This window comes from Bos grunniens, chromosome 12 (assembly GCF_055505025.1).
Source record: "Bos grunniens cultivar Pamir isolate PY7600 chromosome 12, Bosgru_T2T1.0, whole genome shotgun sequence".
Lineage (NCBI taxonomy): Eukaryota > Metazoa > Chordata > Mammalia > Artiodactyla > Bovidae > Bos > Bos grunniens.
In genome coordinates, this window is record NC_141176.1 from 93,084,834 (window position 1) to 93,095,534 (window position 10,701).

At 59.6% G+C, this 10,701-nt stretch overlaps 1 protein-coding gene across 6 annotated transcripts; it reads right to left on the bottom strand.

Moving 5' to 3' along the window:
• Window positions 1–3,089: 3,089 nt before the first annotated feature.
• ATP4B (ATPase H+/K+ transporting subunit beta) lies at window positions 3,090–7,929 on the bottom strand. Of its 6 annotated transcripts, none has more exons than XM_086328724.1 (7): window positions 7,795–7,929; window positions 7,278–7,406; window positions 6,280–6,393; window positions 5,979–6,178; window positions 5,210–5,266; window positions 4,033–4,125; window positions 3,090–3,617 (listed from the first exon to the last, which is right to left on the bottom strand). In XM_086328724.1, exons 1-7 carry the CDS (start codon window positions 7,904–7,906, stop codon window positions 3,456–3,458), a joined length of 867 nt encoding a protein of 288 aa, XP_086184850.1. In that variant the 5' UTR covers window positions 7,907–7,929; the 3' UTR covers window positions 3,090–3,455. The 6 variants fall into 6 exon arrangements, with proteins under 6 accessions (XP_086184850.1, XP_086184855.1, XP_086184849.1 ...); XM_086328729.1 differs by having other exon boundaries at window positions 3,090–3,704; XM_086328723.1 differs by having other exon boundaries at window positions 4,033–4,131.
• Window positions 7,930–10,701: the final 2,772 nt, after the last annotated feature.

Genomic DNA, 10,701 nt, shown 5'->3' on the forward strand with positions numbered 1-10,701 from the left:
CCTTTTCTGCAGGGAGGAGCGGGTGCGGGCCCTGCGGCAGATACAGGACCTGCCACGGCCCCAGCCTCTCCTGCACTGCCCCGGGGGTGGGTGAGGACGGTGGTCCCGAGGACGCAGCCGAAGTGGTGCGTCCCCTCTGGCTGGTGGTGGGGAGAACGTCTGTCCCTTGTCTGGTTTTGGAAGAACTGTACTCATCACCTTGGGCTTCCCAGGTGGCCCAGTGGTAAAGAATCTGCCTTCAGTGCAGGAGACGTGGATTCTGTCCCTGGGTCAGGAAGATCCCCTGGAGGGTGAAACGGCACCCCACTCCAGTACTCTTGCCTGGAGAATCCCATGGACAGAGGAGCCTGGTGGGCTGCAGTCCGTGGGGTCGCAGAGTCGGACACGCCTGAGCAACTGGACTGGACAGACAGAACCTAGCGTGTGTGAACATTACCACCACCTTTCACGTGTGAATCCTTGTGAAACGTGACCTTTGCAGACACATCCCCAAAGGTCAAAAGCACGGGGAAGCCAGGGCGGAAGGACGGGGGTGATGCCCTCGCAGGTGATGGGCCCATAGTAAGATGACCAGGCCAGCCCTTCCTTACCTTCTTCCTGGATCCCAGGAGCTGAAACAGAGTTTAAGGCTTTGACTTTCAGAAAAAGAGTAAGATGGTAAGATGGGCAAGGTCAATGCTTTATTCAGGTTGTCTGAAGTCACGAGCAAAGGTTCAGTACAAGGTGTGGACTCGAGCAGTCCTGTGCCCCAGAGTGTGGCAGCTTATCCTGCCTTACCCACACGTGGCCCACACAGTCATCCCCACTGTGACGGACTTACGTGCTGAGGGATGCGGCAGAGGTTGGGGCAGCGTCAGGGCCATGAGTGGGCGAGGGACAGTCACGAGTGGGTGAAGATGGGCCACATGTGAGTGAGGACAGGTGCGTGTGGGTGAGGGACAGTCATGAGTGGGCGAGGATGGGCCACGTGTGGGTGAGGAAGGGCCACGTGTGGGTGAGGCGGGCCACGTGTGGGTGAGGGACAGTCATGAGTGGGCAAAGGCGGGCCATGTGTGGGTGAAGACGGGTCATGTGTGGGTGAGTGCAGGTCATGTGCAGGGGAGGCGGGCCACGTGTGGGTGAGAGGGACCACGTGTGGGTGAGGCAGGTCACGTGGGCGAGTGCAGGTCGTGAGCAGAGGAGGCGGGCCACGTGTGGGTGAGGGGGCCACGTGTGGGTGAGGTGGGTCACGTGTGGGCGAGTGCAGGTCATTTGCAGGAGAAGCGGGCCACGTGTGGGTGAGGGGGGCCATGTGTGGGTGAGGCGGGTCACGTGTGGGCGAGTGCAGGTTGTGAGCAGGGGAAGCGGGCCACGTGTGGGTGAGGGGGCCACGTGTGGGTGAGGGGGGCCATGTGTGGGTGAGGCGGGTCACGTGTGGGTGAGGTGGGTCACGTGTGGGCGAGTGCAGGTCGTGAGCAGGGGAGGCGGGTCACGTGTGGGTGAGCAGGTCGTGAGCAGGGGAGGGGGGGCCATGTGTGGGTGAGGCGGGTCACGTGTGGGCGAGTGCAGGTCGTGAGCAGGGGAGGGGGGCCGCGTGTGGGCGAGCAGGTCGTGTGCAGGGAGGTGGGCCGCGTGTGGTTGAGGGTGGACCACGTGGGTGAGGACAGACCCACCACAGCCACAGCTGCGTCCCCAGCGTGGCGCTCCTGCTCGTCCAGGGTGCTGCAGAGCTGACACACCTGGGGGCAGGGCTGAGGGTCTGTGGCGTGGGTGGGGAGCTTGGGCAAGGGTGAGGCGCTGGCATCCTCACCTCAGCGCTCTTCCTGGTGGCACTCGGCCACGACCCAGTCATCCTGGAGGGCCATACCTCAGGGCTTCCACACCGGCCTCCTTCCACCCCTTGTCCCTGTGGTGGTGGCCTGTGACCTCTGGGGGTGGTCACAGTTATAAGCTAGTGACTCCTGAGTTCTGCAGACAGGACAGCCTGGGGCGGCTCGGGCCAAGCCCTGACTCTGGTGTTAGTGCAGCATCGGTCCCTGGGGGGTGTCCACAAGCTCCTGCCAGTCCCCGATGGTCCCTGGGGGTGTCCACAAGCTCCTGCCAGTCCCCGATGGTCCCTGGGGGTGTCCACAAGCTCCTGCCAGTCCCCGATGGTCCCTGGGGGTGCCCACAAGCTCCTGCCAGTCCCCAGTGGTCACCTGAGGCATCGGTGACCTTGGTGCGAGGCCTGGCAGGAGAAGCATCCAGACTTGAACCCAGGCCTCTGACCTCTGACCCCAGAGCCCGGCCGCCCCTACCTAGGGGCTGGTCAGCCTGTGTATTCAGCAGCAACTTGATGGGCAGGTCCAGCCCTCCTGTCCACGGGCGCCTTGTGACCAGCTGGAGCTAGGTCTGAGAGCGTGTACTCCCCTCCCCACACCCGGCAGGGACAGCCCCTCAGCAGCTGGACTGATCCCCCCCTGAACTGGGTCAGCAGCCCCACATTCCAGGGTCTGTAGGGGGAACCTGGGCAGGCTGACTACTGTGCATGGACACCACGGGCCCCATCGAGACCTTGGAGTCATTTCCGGGGTAACTATACCCCTGACCTCTGACCTCCCATGTGTCGTGGCATCCCCAGGATGGCCTGGACCCTGACCTGACATTTCCCAGGTGGCTCAGAGTTGCTGCCGAGGGGTCAGCAGGGAGGACGTCCCCAGCCCAGGGCCCCTTTCCCCTGGCTCCATGGGGCTTCCTCTGGAGGCTCTGGGTGACAGATAATAATAGCAGATACGTCGTTGGGACAGAATGTTCTGGTTTTGGGTCTTCTGAACAGGCTGGGGCTGGAGACCCCCGCCCTGGAGGTTGGAGGGGAGACTGTGCTGGGAGGAAGGCCACCTCTGGGGTCCAGGCTCCACCACACGGCCACACCCTGCGTCCTGGCCATGTCGTTGGGGCAGCCCCTCCCACGCTGCTTCATAACTTAGCCGACTTGCAGTCGAAAGTGTTGTAGAAGGAGAATTTTTTAGTTAATTTTAGTTAAGTCTTTTAAAGTTGACTAACTAAATTTTAATTCATTCCATTTTTTTAGTTAACTCTTCCTCATCATCAGGAAAGACGTGACTCTTAGGTAGGTTAAGAGTGAAATTTAGTAAACTTGATTTTTACAGTTTAGGAGTTGTACTTTTTAAAGCCAGAGTCCAGAATGCCTGAAGTCCTAAGTCAGGTTTCTGGTGTTCATAGTCACGTGTAGGAACAGTAAGTTATAGTGAGGATGGTGCGGTCCGCGTGGCCGAGCTGTGTCCTCCCACATCTTACGGTTCCCGTGTGAGCCTGTTTTTCGAAGCTACAAATCTGCCTGAAAGGTAAGAGGTCCGATGGGATCTTGACGGTGCGAGCTTGGAGTGGGGCTGTCTGGTGCCGCACCGCCCGGGTGCCGGGTTCCGCTGGACGAGGCGCTGGGGTTGCCCTGTGCCTGGGGGCCAGCCTGGGCCCCACTACTTCTGGATTGTCAGCTTGAACTCCACCTTCCCCTCGTAGGGGTCGTGGGGGTTGTCGAAGGTCACGTGCTCCGCCAGGATCTTGCACACGACAACCACCTCCTTGTTCTTGGGGACGTTGAGGAGCTTTGCGGCCACCAGCGGGTTGCTGTAGTGGGGCTGAAGAGACGCCGGTTAGGGTCCTCGTGAGAGGGCGGCTGGGTGCTCAGCTCAGAGGCGGAGCTCTCACTGAGTTACAGACGTCTCCTGCTTGGAAATGAGGAGACCCGGCCCAGAGGGACGGACCCGTGACCAATCCAACGTCAAACTACACTTGATAAAAATTGACCAACACAGAGGATAAAGCAAGAGCTTTGGGAAAAATAATGTTAAGTGGATATGCAGTTGTCTAAGGAGGCCCGTGGAAGGTAAAAATAGGATTTGATGTCAATTTTGGGTGAGAACGTGGGCTTGGGAGACCCCAGGAGGTTAAGCGGTTAGCATGGGCTTACAGTCTGGCTTCCTTTCACAGGCAAGCGTCTCCGGCCGTCCCTTCGCGGGCGGCGGCTGCGGGCGGGCCCCGGGGCCCACGTACCTGGGCCTTCTTTCCGTAGTAGGGGAAGTAGTGCAGGCTGTAGGAGCCGTTGGGCGGGAAGTACTCCACCTGCAGAGCCGGGGCGTCCCGGTGCTGGTCCTGCGGGTGAGAAGCTGTGCGAGAGAGGCCGGGCCGGGCGGACGCACGCGCGTGTGTCTCCGTGCATGCGCTGTGTGTGTGTCTGCATGTGTGCACGGGTGCAAAGCAGGTGACCGCACGGGCAGTTGGCATGAGCCAGATCTAGTCTGTATCATCAACCAGGAATCCACTCATGGTGTAACTTGTTCGTTCATGAGACCCTGGTGACTTACCGAAGTCGTACCTTTCAGATTAAACTCTCTCAGGGTAAAAGAGGAGCCAGGGCCGAGTGTGTGGGGCTGGCAGCCCGCGAGGCTGGGGCCCGCCTGCCGCCGGGGCTGCCCTCGCCCTCCGTCAGGGTTGGCACACGGCCCGACGGAGCCCAAGCCCGTCTGAGAGCAGGAAGGAGCACTTTGGTGTCTGTTAAAATCTCAAGTCAGCCTACACGTGTGCGGTCAGGGAAGCTGGAAACGGGAAGCTGGGGCAGGACGCACCCCATGGCCTGGGGGGTGGCACCAAAGTGTGTGCGGTCGCCCTGGTGGGGCCTGGAGGGCCGCACCAAGGTGTGTGCTGTCGCCCTGGTGGGGTGTCCCTGCAGGCGGCAAAGAGCCTGGGCCCAGGCATAACTGAGAAAGCAAACTTTAGAAAGTACTCAGTGAAGACAAGTTTAGTTTTATCCATGTGGTACTTAAAAATGCATTTTGAGAAAAACTGGACTAAATTAATGGCAATTCTTGGCAGTGTGTAAACTCACACTGTTAATCAACGGTGCTGGTGTTAGTCAGCATCGTTTTGTCAATAAGCAAACAAAAGGACAAAAGAGTGTGGTAGAGGTGAGTTGGGTTTTCCAAACTGCCACAGACATCCTGAAGTGTGTTGGGGATACGCTGTCTCAGATGCTTTTTTGAAGCAAAACAAAGTGCTGTTTTTCTTACTGGGTTTTCATCCCTGTGATAAAAACCACTTAGCGTGAAGCTTCCTGCCATCCGTGACCTGGTTTATTAGGCGACCCTTGAGATGTTTGTAGGGGAAACCTGATCAGGGTTTCCCGAGGGGTTCCCAGCCCAAACAGGACGGCCATGGCCCGTGGGTCACTCACCAGGAAGGCACAGTCCACCCTGGGGGCCGTGCTGTTGCCGGGGAGAAACTTGACGATCTGCAAGGGAGCAGCTGTGAGTGCAGGGGGCGGGGAGGGCCTGGGGGTCCTGCTCTGAGGACTCGGCAGGTGTGCCCCCTCATGCTCCAAGCCTGCGGTCTTGGCTGCCGTGCGGCAGAGCTGGGCGGCAGCAGAGCCCAGGCCGCGGCATCCGCCTCCCGCCCCTGTGCAGTGCCCCCTCTGTGCCTCCCCACCCCGCCTGGCTCCGCCTCTGAAAGCCCTGGCCCCTGGGTCCCCCAGCTGGTGCCCAGGGCCCAGGGTAGCACCCGCCTCACTCACAGGGACCCCAGCCTTCCTGCTCTGCGTGCCCACCAGGGAACAGCCCCCGGCTGGACCAGGCTGAGCGCAGAGCGCAGGTCTATGGCCTCCGCCGCCTCTCGGAGAGGAAAGTGAACAGTGTCGCCCCTGCCAGGTCGCGCGCCCCCTGGGTTCCTGTCCATCGTGGGCGGCCTCCAGAGGTTTGCCGAGTCCTCTCGGTCTGTCCCTCAGCGCCTGGCCCCGGCGGGTTCCCAGGTGCCCTCCCCATGCTGACCGCCTGGCTTTTCCCAGCCGTCCTGTGCACAGGACTGCCCTGGGTTCTGCGGCTCTCCAGTCAAGCAGGTGGCGAGTCCGGATGGCTACTTCCGGGTGAGGGGCTGCAGGCTCCCCAGCCAGCCCAGGGGCTGGAGGGGCAGAGGGTGGGGGCCCTTCTCCCTTCTGACCCCACACTCACCCTGTTCATCTTGATAATGAAGCACGGTTTTCCCTCTGCAAAACCGAAGGTGGGGTCAGGCTGGCCGGAGCAATTCTGCAGCATGTCCGCTGTGAACTTGCAGGAGAACTTGGTGTGGTTCGGGGCCAGGAAGCGCTCCTGGAAGAAGTACCTCTCGGACGTGCAGTTGATGTTGTCCTCCTGGGCTGCAGGCGAGTAGCCTGGGGGGGATGCACCTGTGGTCCTGTCCGAGCAGCAGCCTGCCCCCAACCCAGCTCCTTAAGAAAGGAGAATGGAGACCAGGGCCCGGGTCACCCCTTACCTGCCAGAAAGTGCCGCAAGGCCTGTGTGAGCCCTGTCCAGGTCCTGTTGTCTGACATGTTGTAGGAGATGTCCAGGCCTTTGTCCCCATAGGTGTCCGGCCTCAAGGTCACCCCTGGAGAGAGGACGCAGTGCCTGGGGTCTGGCTGCGTGTTTAGGCTGCGTGCTGTGCTGCTGGCCTGCCCTGGGGGGGGGCAGCGCCCAGGATACTGGGGCCAGGACTTCGAAGGCCCCCTGCCTCCCTAGGTGCGCCCAGGAAGGCCTGGGACACTGCACAGTAGCCAGGGGCCGCTCAGGTGCACGAGGCCTGGTTAGGCCCCCGGGCTCCCTCTGCAAGAGGCCCGCCCCTCACCCTGCCTGCCAGCCTGCGGGTTTGAGACAAACTCTATCAGGGTGTGGCTTCAAGCGTGTAGTCTACTACATCCTGTTCTGAGATTGCATTGAGATCCTCCACGTTTGATCTGTTTGTTGGTTGTAAAGATTGACCCCAGCTGTCACGAGGATTTGTGGACGATGCTCAGGGCGGCGGGCGCGCCGCCTCCAGGCACAGCCCAGCACTGCTCTTGGGTGGTCTTGGGTTATTTTCCTCAGAAAGCACTGAGGACGCAGGGTTGGCAAACACTGAGTCGCTGGGCTGGAAAAGCCGAGCTTCCTTTAGCACCCTTCTCGCCTCTCTCTGTTTTGCTGTCTGCTCTCAGCCCGGTCAGCAGGCTGCGTGCGGAGGTCTTGGTCCAGGTGCCATCCCTAGGCTTCAGAGGGGCTGCCCGCCTGACCTCGGCCCGCGCGTCTCCCCAGCGCTTCCCCTTGTTTGGGCAGTGACTCCACATGGGGAGCGGCCGCCCCCCCTTAGACAAGACTCCAGCCCTGGGTCTGCTGGCCTCCTGCCGGCGAGGAGGTGAGGGTCCCCTGGGAGAGTAGCCTTGGAGCTGGATGCCCACCCCCTACCTCCTGGTCCCCTGGTGCCAGGGGGCTGGCGGAGTGGGGCCCTCCGCCGGTTACCTGGCGATTTGAGCTGGTCCTGGTAGTCGGGCGTGTAGGGGTCGATGGTGCACATAAGCACATAGATGCAGAGGGCGAAGATGCCTGTCATGACCACGTAGAAGGCCACGTAGTAGAGGCTGATCCACACTGCAGGCAGAGGCGGGTCAGGGGCTCGGTCGCCAGGAGCGTGTGCGCGCTCACCGCCTCACCTCTCAGGTGGGCACTCCACCTGCTCCAGAACATGCTCACCCCAATAACCCTGTGCCCCTTCACTTAAAAGTCTTCTTAAAAATTACAGTTTTGGGAACCTAGCTTTAAACCCACTGCTCTGAAATCCAGGGCTGAGCCTCTGGGGCCCGTCCTCAGCTGCCCTCCACCCTCCAGTACCCGGGGTCAGGGGTGTCAGGGCCTGGGCAGGCCTTTGGGGTCTGCCGGCGGGGACGGGAGGCTGGGGGGGCTTGGTCTGGACCCTGGGACCGCCAGTCCCTGGCAGCCGCGGGGCGGCCCCTGCCCTCTCCCGGCCCCGCGCACAGACCCCAGCGGGACAGCGTGCGGCCCAGCATCTGCCCGGTGTCCGGGTTCCAGCAGTAGCGCCGGAACTCCTCCATCCGCTGCCCGCACGACTTCTTCTCCTGCAGCGCCGCCATCGCTGACCGCTGCTGCCAGGGCTGCAGGGAGGCCGCGCGACCGGCTTTTAAGGTCTCCTCCTCGGAGCCCAAGGGCACTCGGCGCCCAGATCAGGGAGGCCCCGGCAGGCGTTATCGGCCCTGCTGTTAAGGTGCCCTCTGCCGCCTCCCCAGGCGTGTCGGGGCAGCACCCCCGCACCACCACCGCCAGCCCCTCCTCGCGCGTGCCCTTGGCGGGAACTTTATCTGCTCTGATAACAAGCAAGCAAGGAGACCAGCAGGTGCTTGGGAGGGGCTGGCAGGAGAGCAGGTCGGCGAGGCCAGGCCTGGACCCAGCACCCAGCCGTGACCGAGAGGCTCGAGCTGAAGGGGCAGAAGCCTGAGGTCGTGGCAGGCGGCGGCGGGGGTCCCGGAGGGGTGGGAGCCGGGGACTCCTGTCTCTGTCACTGCTGCTGCAGGAGAGCCAAGCTCACCGGCACCCCGGGAGGCGGGCTGGGGGCTCAGGGGTCCCGACACTCGAGCACAGCTCGGGTGACCACTTACATGCTGCCCTAAGAGCCACAGAGGGATCCACCGCCCTTCAGCGAGACATGCTTTTCACTCAACGACGCCAGGCCCCGGGAGTGCTGTTCAAAGGCAGGTTCTGACCCTGATGGGTCCAGTGGGCCGGGAGCTCCCGGGGGCTTCGCCTGCAGCTGCAGGGCCACAGCCATGTCTGGGCAGCGGACATGCCACCCGGAGCCACGTCCGAGTCACCTGGGGAGCCTTGGCGGCCTCTGACACTGGTCCCAGCCCCGAGTTTCTGAGTGAGCTGACCTGCGGGGGGCCTGAGTGTCCGGACCACCCCCCAGTGCTGACCCCTGTGGTGTGTGGTCAGAACCAAGAAGCTTTGGCGGGCTATGTAGCCGGGGCCGTGACCTTGGCTTCCCAGGGAGCAGACATGGCCCGGGGATGTGACTCCTTCCTCCACGATGAGGCAGAAGAGGCAACACCAGGCAGGGGTGATGGGCCACAGGCCCCTTCTCAGACACGTCAGAACTGGCTGGGTTGACAGGGATCGCCCACAGCTCCAGCTGTCCAACTGTCCAGTGTCACACTCACTCTGAGGGACACACAGGGTCAAATCGGAAGGTTTCTTCCAGGGTAAGAATTATGAAAAACCTCCAGTCATTATGCCGTTTTCTTTAGGGTGATTTAGAGTTTGTCAGCAAAATGATAAAAATTCACATGGAATTGTAGCATTTTAGCTTGGACTCATAATTTCTTGGGTTTCTTAATGGGCGGCTCCTAGGCGCTTTCCTGCACACTGTTCCCAGCCACGGCTTTGGAACTTCAGGGCAGTAGAAACGCAGAGTGTGGCCTCGGGCTTCGGTCTCACTGTCCACGCCCATGGAGCCAGGACTCCAGGTGAGGAGGCTCGAGGCGCAGGGCAGCAACTGGCAGACGCAGACTCCGTGCCGCCCCGGCACGGACAGTGCAGACTCTCTGGGGCTTAGTCTCGGGACTGAACCCTCACACTTAGTCTCTGAATTCCCACAAACATGAACATGTGTGCTGAGCTGCACACGTGTTATCACAGCGACCTTCTCGGGACACGTGTCCATGGTTGGGGGGGTAGGCACTGGGAGAGGGCAGCTTCCTGCCCAGCATGCCTGTGGGACCACTTGAGCAGATGACCCCCGAAAAGGGTGCATGCCAGACCAAGTGGGGCTCACCCCAGGTTCCCACCTGGGGGCCGTAAGGAGCGGGAGCCACCCCTCTCCCTGGTGGGGGGTCCGAGGAATCAGCAGAAACTGAAGGGCTAGATGAGAGGAAGATGCCCAGTGGATGATCACTGATCACAGCGAGACCCGAGAAGATCTCAAAAGGAATCAAAACAGGAGAGTCAATAGGTGTCAAGACTGCGGTGACAGAGGCTGGAATCATCGACGGGTTGTGAAGCTGCCACAATGAAAATGCTTCAGTGAGCATCTGTGAACATGCTTGAAACAAATGGGAAAACAGAAGTAGGAAGTTTAAGGAAAGAAACCAAACATACACAGAAGAACCAAATGGAAATTTTAGATTAAAAAATACAGAAGCCAGACTAAAAAGCTCAAAGAATGTGTTCGTCAGCAAAGGGGAGGGGAAAGGGGAAAGAATCAGTGACATGGAAGAAAAAAAAAAAATAGAAGTTTCCAGGTTTGAACAAATGGAGAGAAACTAGAGCCAGAAAAAATTGTGCAGAGCTCGGTGCCCAGCCGTGGTAAAGACTGACGCCCGAGTCATCGGGGTCCTGCAGGGCAGAAGAAAGCAGGGTGAGGAGTGAGCCTTCAGATCCAAGAAGCTGAGAGAACTGCTAACAAGGCACCCCAGCCCATGCCACATTGTAATCAAACTTCTGGATATCAAAGACACACACAAGAAACTCTAGAAAGCAACTGCTTAAAATAAAAAGGAATTACTTAGGTGTTAATCTAACAAAACATGTACAGGACTTTTATACTGAAGACCACAAAGTGACAATGAGACAGAAACCTATGTAAATGGAGATGCATAGTATGCTCACAGGTTGGAAGACTCTACGCAGATGTCCATACTCCCCAAACTGATACGATCTTTTAACACAATTTCTATCAACATCCAAGCAAGATCTATTTTTGGTGTCTAGGGATAAGGCTACTCTAAAATTTATTCAGAAAGGCCAAGGAACTAGAAAAGCTAAATATTTTATTCTTTATTTGAAATACTTACTTCTTTAGAAAATATTTTAAAAATGAAAAATAAGGTAGGAAGACTTGGTCTACACAACCTCAAGGCCGCAAGGGCAGATATAA